The sequence below is a fragment of the Zootoca vivipara genome, chromosome 12, assembly GCF_965207765.1.
Source record: "Zootoca vivipara chromosome 12, rZooViv2.hap1.1, whole genome shotgun sequence".
In the NCBI taxonomy this organism is placed as follows: Eukaryota; Metazoa; Chordata; class Lepidosauria; order Squamata; family Lacertidae; genus Zootoca; species Zootoca vivipara.
The window spans coordinates 40978409-40996657 of record NC_142595.1 but is presented as its reverse complement, the minus strand read 5'-3'; the positions used below and the strand labels follow the sequence as shown (position 1 = coordinate 40996657).

Below are 18249 nucleotides of genomic sequence, written 5' to 3'. Positions count from 1 at the left end.
CCCTATACCCGTCAACATAGTGTTGAGAAACACTTCTGGTACATTCTGTAACATGATCTTCCTCAGTGGTCAGGTGCTACAGTACACAGTTAACTCTTTAGTTACTTGTTACTCATCACAAACACCACATGCTGTTCTTCTCCCCAACCCAAGGGGATTGTAAACAGAAATTGGTGTCCTCTCAGGAAATATCCATGCAGAGCAGGGAGGAAAGCTACCTCCCTGCATACTTCCTAAAGGAGTCTTGCAGCAGAAAATATTAAGTGGGATCTGTACCTCAGCTCACACAAGCTCTTAACCCCTTAGTTTAAAGGTAAAGGGACCCCTGACTGTTAGGTCCAGTCGCGGACAACTCTGGGGTTGTGGCGCTCATCTCGCTTTATTGGCCGAGGGAGCTGGCGTACAGCTTCCGTGTCATGTGGCCAGCATAACTAAGCCACTTCTGGTGAACCAGAGGAGCACACAGAAATGCCGTTTACCTTCCCGCCGGAGTGGTACCTATTTATCTACTTGCAACTTTGACATGCTTTCGAACTGCTAGGTTGGCAGAAGCTGAGACCGAACAACGGGAGCTCACCCCTTCGTGGGGATTCGAACCGTTGACCTTCCAATCGGCAAGCCCTAGGTTCAGTGGTTTAGACCACAGTGCCACCCGCGTCCTAACCTCCTAGTTTAGGGGATCATTATTGCCGCAAGGAATTCCGATGGCTCCCTCTTTGTGGAATGCTCTCCCTGGGGAGGTTTGCCTTAATTTCCTTAATTCTCTCTGGGGAGAAAACAAGTTTCTCTGATTTCCTGCTTTCACTCGTAAAGAGCTTCTGAGCTCTTCATAGGCAGAATGTAGGCACAGAGACACACATTTTGCTTTTGATAGAATGAGCTTTATTGAGAGAATAGCCATTGAGAGAAAGCAACAGAATGCTTAGTTAGAAGCCCGGTGTCATTGCCCTTAGAGCCACAGCTCCCAGGGTCCCCTGGAAAAGGGAAATGACTGTTAAACTGGGGAAAGCCAACGATGTGGATGCGTTGCAGGGAGAAATGGCCAAAGAAGCATTCTGGCTTCAATGGCTTGCATGGTTTTCTGCCTATCACAGCACCTTCTCCAGGTGAACAGGCTTCTTGTTTTCACAGGTCACCCGAATGCGCCTGGAGGTCTTTGTGCCTTTGTATTTGCAGTCATTAGGAGGTTTACCATCGGTGAAGTTGCAGTCAATCATGGGGAAGTTCTCGATGCTGTCATAGAATTTATCTTGCCAATGCTTCCCACCACTGCCGCAGACGTCTTGGACAGACTGCTTGGCATGGTTGATGAAAGTATTCCTCGGTTTGCATCTACTCGGATTCAGATTCCTCTTCACCATCATGAGGTTGCAGTAGGCACTGGGGTTGGAGGCTCGGGTTTGGGGATAATCAATGTGCTTGTTTTGAAAAGCTTCCCAAGACTGCCCTTTGCAGGACTGCACCAGGAGGACGCTGAGAAGGACGGCCAGGCGAACCAGCAGGCAGCCAGAGACCAGCATGGTGGCGTCTAAGAATCTACTGGGAGGAAAAGGAAGAAAAAGGGGAGAAGTTAAAGAGATGCCTATTTCTTAATGGGGGTGGGACAAGAACCCTTATATACCCTATAGGAAATGTGGTGGTAGAATTTAGAGCATTTGTGGGAAGCCTCTATGGAAACAAAGTTAAATATGATTGGCATGAATGGGAGGTCCTGCCCCATTTGACTTTATTTAAATGAATAAATGACAAAATATATTTAAGCAAGGGGGACCACAGGGCAGGAATCAGTCAATGAGTCCTGCCAGGAGTCTGGGATATATGTATATACATGAGAATTTATTGGTTTTACATATAATCACATTATCTAACATCATATCCTCATATTTTATCTCTTTGGCTCAGTTGAGCCTAATGACTTTCCTCCCTCCCGTCTGATGGTTTACAAAATTTAACTTTACATATTTACATATTGCTTCGTTTCCTATCCTTGTTATATCATTACCTAAAGTATTATATTACTCAACCTGAATAGGTACCCCAAAATAAGACATACCCATAAAATAAGCAACAGCAGGATTTCTAAGCATTTGCGCAATATAAGCCATACCCTGAAAATAAGACATAGTGATAGGCGCAGTTCTGGAGGGCTTGAAGGGAGATGCAAGGCTGGACGTGTAATAAAACTAAGACATCCCTTGAAAATAGAATTATAGAATCATAGAGTTGGAAGAGACCACAAGGGCCATCCAGTCCAACCCCCTGCCAAGCAAGAAACACTATCCAAGCATTCCTGACAGATGGCTGTCAAGCTTCTGCTTAAAGACCCCCCAAAGAAGAAGACTCCACCACACTCCTTGGCAGCAAATTCCACTGCCGAACAGCTTTTACTGTCAGGAAGTTCTTCCTAATGTTTAGGTGGAATCTTCTTTCTTGTAGTTTTAATCCATTACTCTGTGTCCGCTTCTCTGGAGCAGCAGAAAACAACCTTTCTCCCTCCTCTATATGGCATCCTTTAATATATTTGAACATGGCTATCATATCACCCCTTAACCTTCTCTTCTCCAGGCTAAACATGCCCAGCTCCCTAAGCCATTCCTCATAAGGCATTGTTTCCAGGCCTTTGACCATTTTGGTTGCCCTCCTCTGGACACGTTCCAGCTTGTCAGTATCCTTCTTGAACTGTGGTGCCCAGAACTGGACACAGTACTCCAGGTGAGGTCTGACCAGAGCAGAATACAGTGGTACTATTACTTCCCTTGATCTAGATGCTATACTCCTATTGATGCAGCCCAGAATTGCATTGGCTTTTTTAGCTGCTACATCACACTGTTGACTCATGTCAAGTTTGTGGTCTACCAAGACTCCTAGATCCTAATAAGCCATAGGGTGTCTTCTGGAGGAAAAATAAATATAAGACAGTATAGTGGTGCCTCATAAGATGAATTTAATTCATTCTGCGAGTCAATTCATTTTGCGAAAAATTCGTCTTGCGAATCACAGTTTCCCATAGAAGTGTATTGAAATTTCTTATTTTGCCCATAGGAACGCATTAATTAAATTACAATGCATTCCTATGGGAAACCGCGATTCGCAAGACGAATTTTTCGCAAAATGAATTCGTCTTGCGAAAAATTCGTCTTGCAGGGCATTCGTCTTTTGAGGTACCACTGTATCTTATTTTCAGGAAAATGCGGTAGCAATTTCATCTTACAAATCTTCAGGTAGCCCTGCTAATGATGGGAATCTGGGGTTCTTAAGAGCTGCCCAAGAATGACAGGTGCTGGCACCAGCTGTGTTCACAGAGCAGCCTTCATTCAGCTCCACAGCCAGGGCGTTAAGGAGCCTGAGGGCTTAGCCACACTTTAATTTCCATGAATTCCTTGGAAAGGAGCAAGGCAAGTGAAAACCACTCGGACCTCTGCTTTCTAAGCTGGGCACAATTGGAAGTGTTGGCAAGGCCTGAGACAAACAGCTGCGTCCCATCCCATGGCTTTGCAGACCCAACAGCAGCAGAAACTCAGAGACTCAACTATATGGATGACTCAAATGTTGGGCTCCATCCCCTCCTCTTTTGTTGCTTAGGGACCTACCTTAAACTGCGTAACAATCAGAATCATCATCTTGCTTCCACCCTTCCCCCTGTTAAATAAACCTTTGTAATCGCCTATCTCCCACCATTATGTTTTCCCCCTTCTTCCTTTCAGGAAATCTGGGGGCTGGTTGACTTTAGTAATTGCCAGATTACACTGCATCCCACTGCAGCAAGTTATGATGAATCTTTTTCAAGCCAAGAGCCACATTCCTTTCTGGGCTACCTTCTGGGGGCCACATGCCAAAGGCAAGCGGTTAAAGTGTGTCAAGCAGCAAATGTAAATTTTACTAGGATATTTTCTGCATGGATTCATGCACACTTCCTTCTGTGTTGCATCCAGACAAGCAAGGGAATAGCCTCCAGCATGCTGCAGATGGAAATCAAGGTGTTTTTTTTTTGGGCTGTACTTGTGCAAGAGCATAGTCCCCACAAAATGCACGTATTTCAGAGCCACACTCTCGCAGAAGCCAAAATGGAACATCCCAGGAGCCAATCAGAAGCTAGGATGGTTTCAGTAATACCGGGGTGTCCCACTCAAAGCAGGACAGAGTATGCAAGAGGCATTATCAGATTTCAAGGGTGCTTTCAACTCTGGCAAAAATAATGAGTATGATTATGATTAGTATATTTGTTTATATCCTGCATATCAGTTAGTCAGCTGGTATCATTTATTCAGCTGCATAAAATCCCAGGGACCACATCAAACTTCATTGCAGACCCAACAGTCTCTGGTATCAAATATTACATTTCCAAACATCAGAAGATTACAGTTCTACAAAATGTCCTGTCTATTGGCCTGGCAAAGTGGTGCAGAACTGTGTGATTTTGAGGACATTATAGGGAGGCAAATTCCCTTAAGCTCTGTCTACTAAAGACAGAATAGAATAGAATAGAATAGAATAGAATAGAATAGAATAGAATAGAATAATAATTTATTGGCCAAGTACCAACATACTTGGAATTTTGCTCCGGCTACATTGCAATGTAAACGTACTTTATACAGTTACAGGTAGGTAGCCGTGTTGGTCTGAGTTGAAACAAAATAAAAAAATTACTTCAGTAGCACCTTAAAGACAACTAAGTTTTTATTTTGGTATGAGCTTTCGTGTGCATGCACACTTCATCAGATACCACTTCTGATGAAGTGTGCATGCACACGAAAGCTCATACCAAAATAAAAACTTAGTTGGTCTTTAAGGTGCTACTGAAGGAATTTTTTTGTACTTCATACAAAACCACTTCCGCATTTCACGGAGGTGGTGTTGTGGGCGTGGCCCGTCTCGACCCTCGCGAGGGGGCTGTAGCTCAGCCCTCTCGCGAGAGCAGCGTTCCCGCCTCCGTCACACCCCGGCCGACCAATAGGGCCGGCTGGGAGGCGGGCCCTTCTCCCCGTTTAAATCTGGAGGGAGGCGGGAACACTGCCTCTTTCGTCGCACAGCACCGCAAGCTTCGGATCAGCCTTTGAGCTCCCGATTTCTTGCCGTGCTACTTAGCCTGGATCGTTTGCCTTGTCCTTCTCTCTCTCTTTTTTTTTTCCTTGCAGGTTTTCGTTGCCGCGCTCTCCGTGCTCCCGCGTTGCCTTTTGGCCTCGCGCGGGCGAACGCCTCCGCCGATCAGCTGTTGGGCGGTGCGTGCGCTCCCCAGACCGCAAGCAGGAAGTCGGCTCGGGAGCCTGGTCCTCTGCTTGGTCCAGCTGTCGCCTCTGCAGGGACGCGCGGGCATCTAGGGGGGGGATCGCCTAGCCGGTTCACCATCGGACGGTCGCAGGAGCAGGAGCACCCCCGGCGGGAGCCGGGTCTTCACCGCTGCGCCTCCTAGCATTTGCCCGCGTTCCCAGAGCTCTGCTGTGGAGCCGGTCTCGGGCGGAGGCGCCTGGGCTTCCTTTAGCGGGGCCGTACCAGTATCTGCGACGTCGGCTAGGGCTGAGGCGGCTGCCTCCTCGCGACCTTCCAGCCAGAAGCGCCAGCCTTCGGGGGAGCTACCGAACCAGGTGGTGAGCTCGCTGCTTGCGCGGCCTTTCACATTCGAGACTAGTGCCTCTCTCTGATAGCAATTCCTGTTCCCTGGTGCTTTCGGTGCTTGGCTATTGTTCCCTGTTCCCTGTTCCTCGTTCCGTGTATGATTTTTGTCTACTGATCTCTGTGCCTTGTTCTCGGTGGCCATCTCGGTGGCCATCTTGGGAGTGGACACGTGGGCCAGCTGCGGCGGCCATTTTGGGAAGGTCCACGTGTGCCGGCTGAGCCAGCCTTATTGAGTGCCCCTCCATAGTTGCGATTCTTTTGCTGCTGCAATTGAGTTTGCCTGCACGCTGCTGCATTACTTTTGTCCTAGAGCCTAGACTCTGGGGATCAGCGGCTGGGCTACATCATTTTTATATTGGTTCTTGGGGGGGTGGGGGATGGTTTAGCCCCTATTTAATCCTGTTGGGTTTAATTAGCAGTCTGTGTTCGTTTGGTGATTATTATTGTCGTTATTGCTTTGCATTATTTGTGTTAGGCTTACTTTATTCCCCTGTAATGTGATTGGTTCTCTGGCATCAATTTCTAGTATTGCTTAACATCTTGCTTTTAAGGGACGCTGGTTCGATTGATATTTGCTCAAGTTAATTTCATTTTAATTGCCGCTAACTCATTCTGCTGGTAATTGGATTGTCTACTATTGCAGCAATTTCTAATATTTGAAGTGTTTCAGCTTGCATCAGTTTATAGTATTGCTTACCATCTGGCGTTTTAAGGGACGCTGGTTCAATTTTAATTGGTTCAAGTTAATGTCGTTTTAATTGTTGCTAACTCACTCTGCTGGTAATTTGATTTGTTTCCTATTGCAGCAATTTATAGGACGGTTTAGCATCCTGCGTTTAAAGGGACCCTGGCTCAACCAGCACAATTTGTTCATAGGGAGAATTAGTGTAGTTGATTTATTTGGTTAATTACTTGTACTTGTGGAATAGACTCAATCAGTACCAGCTGAATTGGTTGCTTAGCAAGGGACCACTTAGCCTTAGAGCGTCAGGCCTTGACTAGGTTCGCTTGGTAAATAAATCTCTTAAAGCGCTCCGAGAACTAGGCAGGAACATGTCCTCGGGTCGCAGTACACGCAGCAAATCCTCTAAGGGAGCTGCCCCAGCGGCGAAAGCTGGCAATGCCTCATCAGGCCCTCCCTCCTTTAGCCCAGAGGCACTGGCCCAGGTGGCTTCCAACTTACAGAACATTTGTAATCAGTTAGGACCACTGTGCTCCACGCTTGCTCCTTTATGTGTTTCGCTTGCATCTGCGAACGGGGGGGTACAAAATGGAGTTGGTAATTCCCAATCCTGTGTTCCTGAATCCCCCCTTGGCAATAGTCAGTTAACTAGCTCTGCCTTCTCATTTCTCAGCTCCCAGTCTAGTGAGGGGGGAGGGTCAGGTGCATCGGCTGTCTCGCCCTCTGGCTCCCAGCGGGACATGGATGCTCAGCCGGGCACATCAGCTGCTTCCCTCCAGATCCTTCAACAGAGTCAGGCCATGGCGCAAGCTTCCCAACCAGCTTCCCATAACATCATTCAGCGGGACATGAGTGCTCAGCCGGGCACATCTGCTGTGTCCCTCCAGACCCTGCAACAGTCTCAGGCCGTGGCGCAAGCTTCCCAACTAGCTACCCATAGCCTTATTCAGGCGGCGCCGTTTCAACAGAGTCAGGCCATGGCAGTAGCTTCCCAACCAGCTTCCCATAGCCTTCTTCAGGCCGCTAGGCTCGCCAGTAACCCCCCCCTGGTCGCCTCACTCCGTGGTTTACAACAGGATTTGGGCGCACAGCAGGGCGCATCGGCTTCTTTCTTGCAGGCCGCGCAGCAGGTCCAGACCTTGGCTCAGGCCCCTCTAACGGCCTCCTCGAACGCCCCCCAGGGCGCATTCGAGCCCACTCACAGTCAGGCTCGCGCACCAGTTTCGCCCCTCATGTCTGCTCAGTCTGTTTCAGATATCTTGAGATCCCATTCCTCCCCAGCTGCCAGCGGGTTCCATGGCCGAACCCCCCAGCGAGACGGCGGGCGTTGAGACAGGCCAGACCGGAGGTAAAGCAAAGAAGAAGTCGGAGAAGAGGAAGCGCAGCAGGAAGGACGACTCGGATGAGGGTTCAGGTACGTCGTCCGATTCGGATGCGGACATTCCCATGGAGGATTATTGGGGGGTGGCTGAAGACCAGATGGGCCTTCCTTTTTGGGTACACAGGAGGCGCTCTAGTTCACATCGCAAGGGTTTTAACGGCACCCTGGAATGCCGGGGTGGTGCGCTGGTGCCAGAGGCTAAATCCTCCACCAATTCCGATATTGACATAATTTTGGGGTCCCATCTGTCTAATCGGAAGCGCGAGAAGATTCTGAACGGTGATTACATCGATATTTTCACGCTGCTGCCCCTGTCCCAAATGTTAGGGAAGGGGGAGAAAAGGAAGCAATTCGGAAAGCGTAGGTATAGAGCCCCGCGTGCAGAACGCACTTTTGAGAATTGGCAGAACGGTATACACATTTGGCTTGCAGTAATTGCGGCAGCATACCCCAAGAGGGCAATGCATTTGTTGGCCTACATAGCGGACGTGAGGCTGGCCTACTCGATGGCGGGGGAGGCGGCGGCTCTTAACTACGATGAGGATTTCCGTAGAAACGCCTCTCAGAACTCAAGGACGCGCTGGGATCAAAGGAATCAGCACTACTGGAGTAACCACGTGGTGCCCTTCGTCGAAAAGAAGCAGGCGGAGCCGCAAAGGTCAACCAGGTTTGAACCCAGGAAGGACCCGCGTCGCAGGGTTTGCTGGGAGTACAACAAGGGCCTCTGTCAGAGGCCCAATTGTAAGTACGCACATGAGTGCGACAAATGTCTCGCCCAGCATCCTGCAGTCTCCTGCTACAAAGGGAAGCAGCCCTTTCGTGGAGGTAGAGGGGGGAGCTCAGGCCAGGGCCCCAGGAATTCCCAAGGTGCCGCTCAGGGACCTACCCCTAGCCAGAGTAGATACTAATAAGTCCCTGTCCCTGGCATTCACCCCCATAAAACTTTCCTCACTGCGCATCCTGTTAAACAGCTATCCTAATCCCACCGCCTCCTCCTTCATTTGGGACGGCTTCTCGCAGGGTTTCAAAATTCCAGTTAATACCCCACCGTTAACTGGTGACCCACCTAACCAAAAGTCCGTCCGCGATAGGCCAGATATAGCAATCAAGAAAATTAATAAAGAAATAGCTGCAGGCAGGGTGGCGGGCCCATTTATGACACCTCCCATACCAGACCTCCACATTTCCCCCCCTAGGCATGGTACCAAAAAAGACCCCAGGCGAATACAGGCTTATACACAACCTATCTTTCCCACCCGGCAAATCAGTCAATGACGGCATCCCACAGGACCTTTGCACAGTGAAATACGCATCCTTCGACCAGGCTGTTAAGCTGGTTAGACAATTCGGTAAAGGAGCTCTGCTAGCCAAATGCGATATTGAATCAGCATTCCGGCTCCTCCCGGTTCACCCTCATGACTTCAAGTGGTTAGGTTTCAAGTTCGAGGGTGCGTTTTTCATTGACAAAGCCATGCCGATGGGTTGCTCTGTCGCATGTTCAGCTTTCGAGGCCTTCAGCACATTCCTGGACTGGGCACTCCGCTTTAAAACAGGCCTGGCAGGTGTTACGCATTATCTCGATGATTTTCTTTTCGTGGGAAGGGCTAATAATGGGGAGTGTGAGAGGCTCATGAAAGAATTCGCCTCCCTTACTCGAGAGCTTGGGGTGCCACTTGCAGCTGGAAAAACTGAAGGGCCAGTAGTTCGCCTAACTTACCTGGGTATAGAACTGGACACCGTGGCCCAAGCATCACGCTTACCTTTGGATAAACTGGCCGCTCTTAAGGAATTAATCTTACAACTGATTCCCCTTAAAAAAGTAACGCTTAAACAGATTCAATCCTTGCTTGGACATCTCAATTTTGCATGCAGGGTAGTTTCGCCAGGACGCCCCTTCTGCCGCCGCCTGGCTAGACTTACCGTAGGTCTGAAGCGCCCATACCACAGGGCCCGTTTACCCAAGGGAGTAAAAGCCGACCTAGAGAATTGGCTAACCTTTTTGGATCACTTCAACGGTGTATCCCTTTGGCAGGACAATCTGAGCCTGCGTTCAGATTTCCAAGTACAATCAGATGCAGCCGGGTCCTTGGGTTTCGGTGTCTACTTCAAGGGCAGGTGGTGCGCTCAGCCTTGGCCCGCCAGCTGGCATGCCTCGGAGGTCACACGGGATTTAACCTTCTTGGAGTTTTTCCCAATTGTGGTGGCGGTGCACTTGTGGGCCGAGGAATTCAGGAACCGCAGAGTCTGCTTCCGGACTGATAATCAAGCGGTGGTCAGCGTGATGTCCAGACAATCATCCCGTTCCACGAGGGTTTCTGCCCTTCTGCGGGCATTCGTGCTGCGCAGCCTGGAGCTGAACTTGCATTTCACGGCCAAATTTGTCCCGGGGGTCAATAACGATATCGCCGATGCGTTGTCTCGTTTCCAGATGGACCGCTTCCGCTTGCTGGCACCGGAGGCGCAGCAGTGTCCAGAGCCGTTCCCGGAATCCCTATGGAACCTTGGGAGCGAGAAATCTTGAAGGGAGTATTCGCATCGGTTGCCCCCTCGACTCTGAGCTCGTACAAACGCGTTTGGGCAGAATTTTCTAAATTCAGAAACAAGGGTCCCTCCCCTTCACCTTTGGGCCCCCCCACAGAGAGGGAGGTCATGCGCTATGTGGTTCACCTAAGGGAATTGGGCCGCGCGACCAAGACTCTTAATTTACATACGGCAGCGATCTCCTTTTTCAGCAAATCTCTGTACTCCACGGACCCTTGCGATAACTTCCACCTGCGCAGGGCCATGGAAGGTTGGCGTAGGCTGCAGCCACCAGCCGCCGACCCCAGGAGGCCCATTACATTTGACCTGCTTTGCAAGATTCACAGTCAATTGACGTCTCTTTGCTGGTCTCCGTATGAAGCGAGCTTGTTCTCCGCGGCCTTCTCGCTAGCATACTTCGGGGCCCTCAGAGTCGGAGAAGTAGTTTGTGAGGACCATCCAGACGGGTCCTCCAGGGGGATCCGCATGCAGGATGTGGCTTTATCAAGCTCGGTGGCAGTAGTGCACATCCGCCGCTCAAAAACGGATCAACGGGGATTAGGGGCCACCATTCGCCTCCCTGCAGCAGGTGGCCTCGGCCCTTGTCCAGTAAGGGACCTCAGGCACTTTTTATATCAGAGACCGACCGGCACAGATCCTCTTTTGGTCCACCAGGACAGCTCTAAGCTCACACGCTCCCAGTTCACACGGGTTTTACGCAAGGCCCTCGCTCTGTGTGGCGTTGACCCGAGCCAGTTCTCTGCCCACTCCTTCCGTATCGGTGCAGCAACCTCAGCTATGCACTTGGGCCTTTCAGCTGAAAGGATCCAAGACATAGGAAGGTGGAAGTCTAACGCTTATAGAAGTTATCTGCGCCCTACCTCGTAATTGCAAATCATACTGATCCCCAGTCACCCATCAACTGATCCCCTGTTTGTCACTGTTCCTTTTCAGGTGTGCGCCGCATCAATGTGTGGATTGCGGGTCACAGCATTGTGCACTGGGCTAAAGTAAGGGCAATGGAAACCGGCCTTGGGGGTGATCTCGGCCTGCCAAAAAATGTGAAAGTATCGTGGATTGCCAGGCGCGGTATGCGCTGGAAAGAACTTTTGCCTGCTGTCTTGGAAAGGGCTGCTTCAGTCGGGCCCCCCCATGCGCTGGTCATACAGCTGGGGGAGAATGATTTGGCGTATCAGAACGCAGTGAAATTGAAATGGACTATCTTTGAGGACTTTGAAAAGCTGCTGGCTTCTTTCCCGGGGATGTCGTTGCTATGGTCCGCCTTGTTGCAGAGGCGCGTTTGGCGTGAGGGGCTCTGCCCGAAGGCCTTGAACAGAACCAGGAGGCTTTTGAATTCATTTGTATTGCGCAGGGTCCTAAGTTTGAATGGTCAGATAATTTCCCACCCAGAACTAGTACGCACTGAAGCAGCCCTGTATCGTAACGACGGAGTTCACCTTTCCCCTCAAGGGAACGACATCTGGTTAGCTGACATAATTAAGGGGATAGAGCATTGGTTACGGGTGTGAGGGTATTGGCGGCGAGCCTTTTGGGCTCGAGTGGCGGTTAGGCATTGGAAATCTGCATAGAACAAGAATGGGGGGGGCAGAGTACGTCATCCTCTGCCCAAATTTGGAGATTTAATCCCGTTAAAGGGGTTCCGGGGGCGGTAGCTTTGTCCTGGGCCTACGGAGGTCAGGGCCTGAGAGCACCCCCCAACGGTGGCCACAGAAGGTGGCCCTGTAGATACATATCACTGGGGGCTCTTTGCTGGTGGTTAATTTCTCCCAGACTGTAACACACGGGTTACAGTCGGATATAGTCGGTTAGGGTCCAATGCCTAAGCCAATACCGCTCAACATCCTTAACCAATAAAGTTGTGGCCTTTTCACCCACTTAACCTTATTTCACTGTGTCGTGTCCGTTATTTCCGGGGAGGGAGGGACATTGCCACACAAAACCACTTCCGCATTTCACGGAGGTGGTGTTGTGGGCGTGGCCCGTCTCGACCCTCGCGAGGGGGCTGTAGCTCAGCCCTCTCGCGAGAGCAGCGTTCCCGCCTCCGTCACACCCCGGCCGACCAATAGGGCCGGCTGGGAGGCGGGCCCTTCTCCCCGTTTAAATCTGGAGGGAGGCGGGAACACTGCCTCTTTCGTCGCACAGCACCGCAAGCTTCGGATCACCCACCCACCCGCCCTCTTGGCTAGGCAGATAGGCAGGTAGGCCGACGCTGCTATGGAATTAGTCGGTCGCCTCGGTTGGCCGTGGGGCCGGGTAGGATTTTTTCCACTTGGATTAGCCAATCTGGTTTTTTCGCCTACCTCATAGCATTTCGTCACAACTTGGTTTGGTGGTTAGGCATTGGAAATCTGCATAGAACAAGAATGGGGGGGGCAGAGTACGTCATCCTCTGCCCAAATTTGGAGATTTAATCCCGTTAAAGGGGTTCCGGGGGCGGTAGCTTTGTCCTGGGCCTACGGAGGTCAGGGCCTGAGAGCACCCCCCAACGGTGGCCACAGAAGGTGGCCCTGTAGATACATATCACTGGGGGCTCCTTGCTGGTGGTTAATTTCTCCCAGACTGTAACACACGGGTTACAGTCGGATATAGTCGGTTAGGGTCCAATGCCTAAGCCAATACCGCTCAACATCCTTAACCAATAAAGTTGTGGCCTTTTCACCCACTTAACCTTATTTCACTGTGTCGTGTCCGTTATTTCCGGGGAGGGAGGGACATTGCCACACAAACACTGTTGCACAATACAATAGCACTGCAAAGGAACCCCACCCATAACTGCCCTCTACTTCCGCTACACAATTACAAATTTAACACTTTGATGGCACAAGGGGGAAAACTGTTTCTGTGCCTAGCTGTTTTTGTGTACAGTGGAACCTCGGTTTATGAACACCTCGGTTTATGAATTTTCGGTTTATGAACACCGCGGACCCATCTGGAACGGATTAATTCATTTTCCATTACTTTCAATGGGAAAGTTCGCTTCAGTTTATGAACGCTTCAGTTTATGAACAGACTTCCGGAACCAATTACACCCATGCTTCAGTTTATGAACGCTTCAGTTTAAGTACTCCGCGGACCCATCTGGAACGGATTAATCCACTTTCCATTATTTTCAATGGGAAAGTTTGCTTCAGTTTATGAACGCTTCAGTTTAAGTACCCCGCAGACTGTCTGGAACAGATCAATCCACTTTCCATTACTTTCAATGGGAAAGTTCGCTTCAGTTTATGAACGCTTCAGTTTATGAACAGACTTCCGGAACCAATTGTGTTCATAAACCGAGATGGAAGTAGATCAAACAGATGATGACCGGGATGCAAAGGATCTGCAACAATTCGCTCTGCTCTCTTCCTAGCTCGGATAGCATAAAGTGTCTCTACTGAAGGCAAACTAGCACCAATTACCCTTTCTGCAATTCTTACTGCTCGTTGGAGCCTTTTCTTGTTCATCTTGGAGGCTGTGCCATACCAGGCAGTAATAGAATTACAGAGAACAGTTTCAGTGATACCTCTGTAAAATGGGATCAACACTTCCTGGGGGGGAATTAAATTTTCTTAGTTGATTAAATTTTCTTAGATGGGGAACATGCCCCCACTTCCTCAAGGGCTGTGCTTCCTTATTTGTGAAGGATCTCATTTCAGATTCCTCAGGATGCAAATCAGCAGCTTAGAGGAGCCAGAACCCCAAATATGAATTAATTAATCTGGATTGGGTTGCCCCAGTCACTCTGGGTGGCTTCCAATAGAATATACAAAAACACAACTTACCCAAGTTTAATCTGGTCTTGAGTTATGGATATGACTTTTCGAAGAGGCGAGAATGTCCTTCCAGCTGCTGCTGCCCAAAGCTCAAAAACTTAAAAGGGGCAGGGTACAGGGGGAAAGAGGCAGGGTACAGGGGGAAGCCACTTACCCAATAGTTTACCAGAGAATTTAAAAAAAGGAATCTGAAATGTTTGAAATTTAACCAACAATTACACAACATGGCTCTGTAAAAAAGAATAGAAAAAAAAGAATGTAGCATCGATAGGAAAGGGGTGTCGTGGTAAAATGAACAGGGGACAATGTTTACCTACACCTGCTGATTTCTTTATATCACTCCAGATATGCACCAGAGCAAGCCAGGGTCATTGTTTCACTAGGCAAGCTGGCAAGCTTCCAGGTCTTGTTGCCAGTTCATTTCCAGGCCCAAGTCAAGGTTCCCACATTAGTTTTTCTGTGGGGAAGTGGGGGCTTTTGCGGCCATTACTGTGCCATTGGTTGCCACCGCATTTCTGAGCCCAATTTAAAGTGCTGTTTTTAATCTTTAAAGCCCTAAATGACTTTGACTCAATGTGTTTAAAGGCTTAATAACTACTCATGAATATTGACAAATGGCTGGGCTGTGGGCTATGATTTCATTGGCTGGCTGAGTTGGTTGGTTTTATTTTATTACTATTACTGTCTTCTTGGTATTTTGTAGCACTTTTCTTGTGGTAAACCACCTTCAAAGGGTAAGACCTGAAAGGTGGCCTACAAATATTTGACAAATAAAGAATGCAAATTCTGAAATCAGATTGCCAAAGATTGCAATACTAAGGTTGCTAGATTGCTTCTATCCATGCCCATTCCACTGGGGATATACAGTCATACCTTGGTTCTCGAATGACTTAGTTGATGAACAAATCAGCTCCCGGACAATGAAAACCCAGAAGTAAGTGTTCCGGTTTTCAAACGCTTTTCGGAAGCCGAACGTCCGACGCGGCTTCCGCTTTAGTGCAGGAAGCTCCTGCAGCCAATCGGAAGCCATGCCTTGGTTTTCAAATGGTTTTGGGAGCCGAACGGACTTCTGGAATGGATTAAGTTCAATAACCAAAGTACCACTGTACCCTGTTTTCTAGTATATCCTCCTGGTAATTTACTGCCCCTGCTTTGTCCTTTAGAGACATCTTAGTACTACAAGTCACCATATTTGTCGTCATGATTAAATTCCTAGAAGCTAAATATCTTCATGGAGAATGGCTGTGTACATATTGTCTCTAGTGCACATGCATGCATGCTTCTCACATGAAAGCTCATGCCAATGACAAGCTTAGTTGGTCTCTAAGGTGCTACTGGAATGAATTTTTTCTTTTTGTTTCTACTATGGCAGACCAACATGGCTACCTAATTCTAACTGTTGTTGTTGTTGTTGTTGTTGTTGTTGTTGTTGTTGTTGTGTTATTAACTGCCCTTCATCGAACAATCTCAGGGCGGTTCACAGAATAAAATACAAGATAAAAGCACAAGTAAGTATTCAAAACAAAAACAACAAAACAATACCCCCCCCTTTCCAACAGACACATTTAAAAGACTGTAGAATATGAATTAGTCAAAGACCCGGTTGGAGAGGAACGTTTTTGCCTGGGTCCTAAAAACGTATAATGAAGGTGCCAGGCAAACCTCCCCGGGGAGAGCATTCCACAAACAGGGAGCCATCGGGATTCCTTGCGGCAATAATGATCCCCTAAACTAGGAGGTTAGGATGCGGGTGGCGCTGTGGTCTAAACCACAGAGCCTAGGGCTTGCCGATCGGAAGGTCAGCGGTTCAAATCCCCGCAACGGGGTGACCTCCCATTGCTCGGTCCCAGCTCCTGCCAACCTAGCAGTTCGAAAGCACGTCAAAGTTGCAAGTAGATAAATAGGTACTGCTACAGTGGGAAGGTAAACGGCATTTTCGTGTGCTGCTCTGGTTCCCCAGAAGTGGCTTAGTCATGCTAGCCACATGGCATGGAAGCTGTACGCCGGCTCCCTCGGCCAATAAAGCGAGATGAGCGCCACAACCCCAGAGTTGTCCGCGACTGGACCTAACAGTAAGGGGTCCCTTTACCTTTAAACTAAGGGGTTAAGAGCTTGTGTGAGCTGAGGTACAGATCCCACTTAATATTTTCTGCTGCAAGACTCCTTTAGGAAGTATGCAGGGAGGTAGCTTTCCTCCCTGCTCTGCATGGATATTTCCTGAGAGGACACCAATTTCTGTTTACAAACCCCTTGGGTTGGGGAGAAGAAACAGCATTTATTTTTTTGCTTTCAAAAGATGCACATCAGATGATGGGTACAAAGGGTGGAGTCAAGATAAGTTAGACACTGTTCTTCTTCCAGAGGGTTCAGAGTAACTTAAATGAACTGCTTCCACAAAAAGTTTTCTCCAGACTGCAAACAGCCTGAAACCTGCTTAGATTTAATGCTGTCACAGGTTCATGTGCCTTCATCAGGGCAGAACTTCAGGTCCCCCTGAGCAGAATGAAAATGCCCCCCCCAACACATTTATGCTGACTTGCTGTATAAAAAGACACCCCCATAAGTTCATTAAAGTTGGGGCTAACACAGGAGAATGGGGGACTTCAGGCTTAGGGGCTGAATGCAGCCTTCTGAAATTTCCTGGGGGAAAAAAAACAATGCTCCGTGGTCTTGCTTGCCACCCCAGATGATTCTGAATGGTTGGAATGTGCCCTTAAGCTCTGATCATGTCTACTGTTTCTCTGGAAGGAAGATAAGGTGTTTGTATGAGTGTGTAGAAAATAACCTACAGCACAAATATAAGCTTTTCATTTGTTGCTGTGACCATTGCTGGCACGGAGCCCATGGAAGGTTGAAGAGAAGGAACTGTGGCCCCCAGGCTGATAAAACGACCCCCCCCTTTGCTTGGAAATTAAACAAAGGGTCTGCTGGTTTCTCTTTAAGGTTTCCAGACTCAAAAGAGAGCAGGGCAATGAAAGGCACCCAAGTCCTGTCCTCTATAGAGTCTGGCAACCCTACTCTTGGTCTAAAATGTAAATATCCCCCACTCCCAGTCTTGACTTTATTATTGTTTCTGATGTGGCATGCAAAAATAAAAAACAAAAAAACATTCCGTTTGTTTTCATAAATAGAGAAATTGGTTTCGAAAACCTGATTATCTGAATGGAATGAACCAAGCACAGCACTTATTTGTAGAAATGCAACTGTTAATATTTGTAGGCTGACCAACATTCTTGCTGATTCCCCAGCTGAGAGTTCAATCCTTGCTTTTTGCTGCCACCTAGTGACAAAGGAGCATTAGAGGCAACCTGTTCATTTTCAGTATTGTTGCTGTACCAGGATGGCTTCAGGCCAGGATACATTACCAAATTCTCACCTGCTTATCTTACTGAGACACCAGAACTTTAAAATTGGAAACTGGGCCTTTCTCCTTCTCCATGACTCTCTTATCCCACTAAAAATTCATTTTCTTCCACTTACAATCCAAATTCATTCCCACCACTCCCCCCCCCTATCCCCACAATGGACAGTAGCAGAGCATGTGTGTTCCATGTACAAGGTCAGGGTTCAATCCATGGCATCTCCAGGTAGCACTAGGAAAGAACACATCAGTGGAAATGTTTCTGTCTGTTGCATTTTTGTTCTTTTGGTTAAAGGCAGAACAGAAAAACACAATTGTTCCCAGTAAAGGTAAGGTAAAGGGACCCCTGACCATTAGGTCCAGTCGTGACCGACTCTGGGGTTGTGGCGCTCATCTCGCGTTATTGGCCGAGGGAGCTGGTGTACAGCTTCCAGGTCATGTGGCCAGCATGACAAAGCCACTTCTGGCGAACCAGAGCAGCACACGGAAATTCCGTTTACCTTCCCACTGTAGCGGTACCTATTTATCTACTTGCACTTTGATGTGCTTTCGAACTGCTAGGTTGGCAGGAGCTGGGACCAAGCAACGGGCGCTCACCCCGTCGTGGGGATTCGAACCGCCGACCTTCTGATCGGCAAGCCTGAGGCTCTGTGGTTTAACCCCCCCCCAGTAGGGCTTCCCAAATGGTGGTCCTTGATTGGTGAGCTTCATTCAGGTGGTCTGCAAATGTAGGCACCATCATTTGAGCAAAGGACAATAATGGCCCTTTAAACCCCCCCCCCCAGCAACGCCGACAATAAAAATCCTTCCAGGGCTCTGTTGGTTCAGGTTTATCATTTGGCAGGCTTTACTGGCATTGCTGTTAGTTACTTCCCAAGAACCATATACTCCATTTCCAAAGAAATTCAACCACGAA

The 18249-nt window shown here is 48.6% G+C and overlaps 2 protein-coding genes across 5 annotated transcripts; one reads left to right on the top strand and one right to left on the bottom strand.

Moving 5' to 3' along the window:
• Positions 1-202: 202 nt before the first annotated feature.
• Positions 203-14148, bottom strand: LOC118077798 (ribonuclease pancreatic-like). 2 transcript variants are annotated; one of them, XM_060281794.2, is made up of 2 exons: positions 13982-14148; positions 203-1536 (listed from the first exon to the last, which is right to left on the bottom strand). In XM_060281794.2, the coding sequence occupies exon 2, from the start codon at positions 1518-1520 to the stop codon at positions 1089-1091; it is 432 nt and encodes a 143-aa protein (XP_060137777.1). In that variant the 5' UTR covers positions 1521-1536; positions 13982-14148; the 3' UTR covers positions 203-1088. The 2 variants fall into 2 exon arrangements, with proteins under 2 accessions (XP_060137777.1, XP_060137776.1); XM_060281793.2 differs by having other exon boundaries at positions 210-1539; positions 13982-14146.
• Positions 5034-12958, top strand: LOC132593058 (uncharacterized). Of its 3 annotated transcripts, XM_060281792.2 has the most exons (3): positions 5034-5585; positions 7577-7709; positions 10105-12958. In XM_060281792.2, the coding sequence occupies exons 2-3, from the start codon at positions 7592-7594 to the stop codon at positions 11082-11084; spliced, it is 1098 nt and encodes a 365-aa protein (XP_060137775.1). In that variant the 5' UTR covers positions 5034-5585; positions 7577-7591; the 3' UTR covers positions 11085-12958. The 3 variants fall into 3 exon arrangements, with proteins under 3 accessions (XP_060137775.1, XP_060137774.1, XP_088511126.1); XM_060281791.2 differs by having other exon boundaries at positions 7577-12958; XM_088655000.1 differs by having other exon boundaries at positions 5034-7709.
• Positions 14149-18249: the final 4101 nt, after the last annotated feature.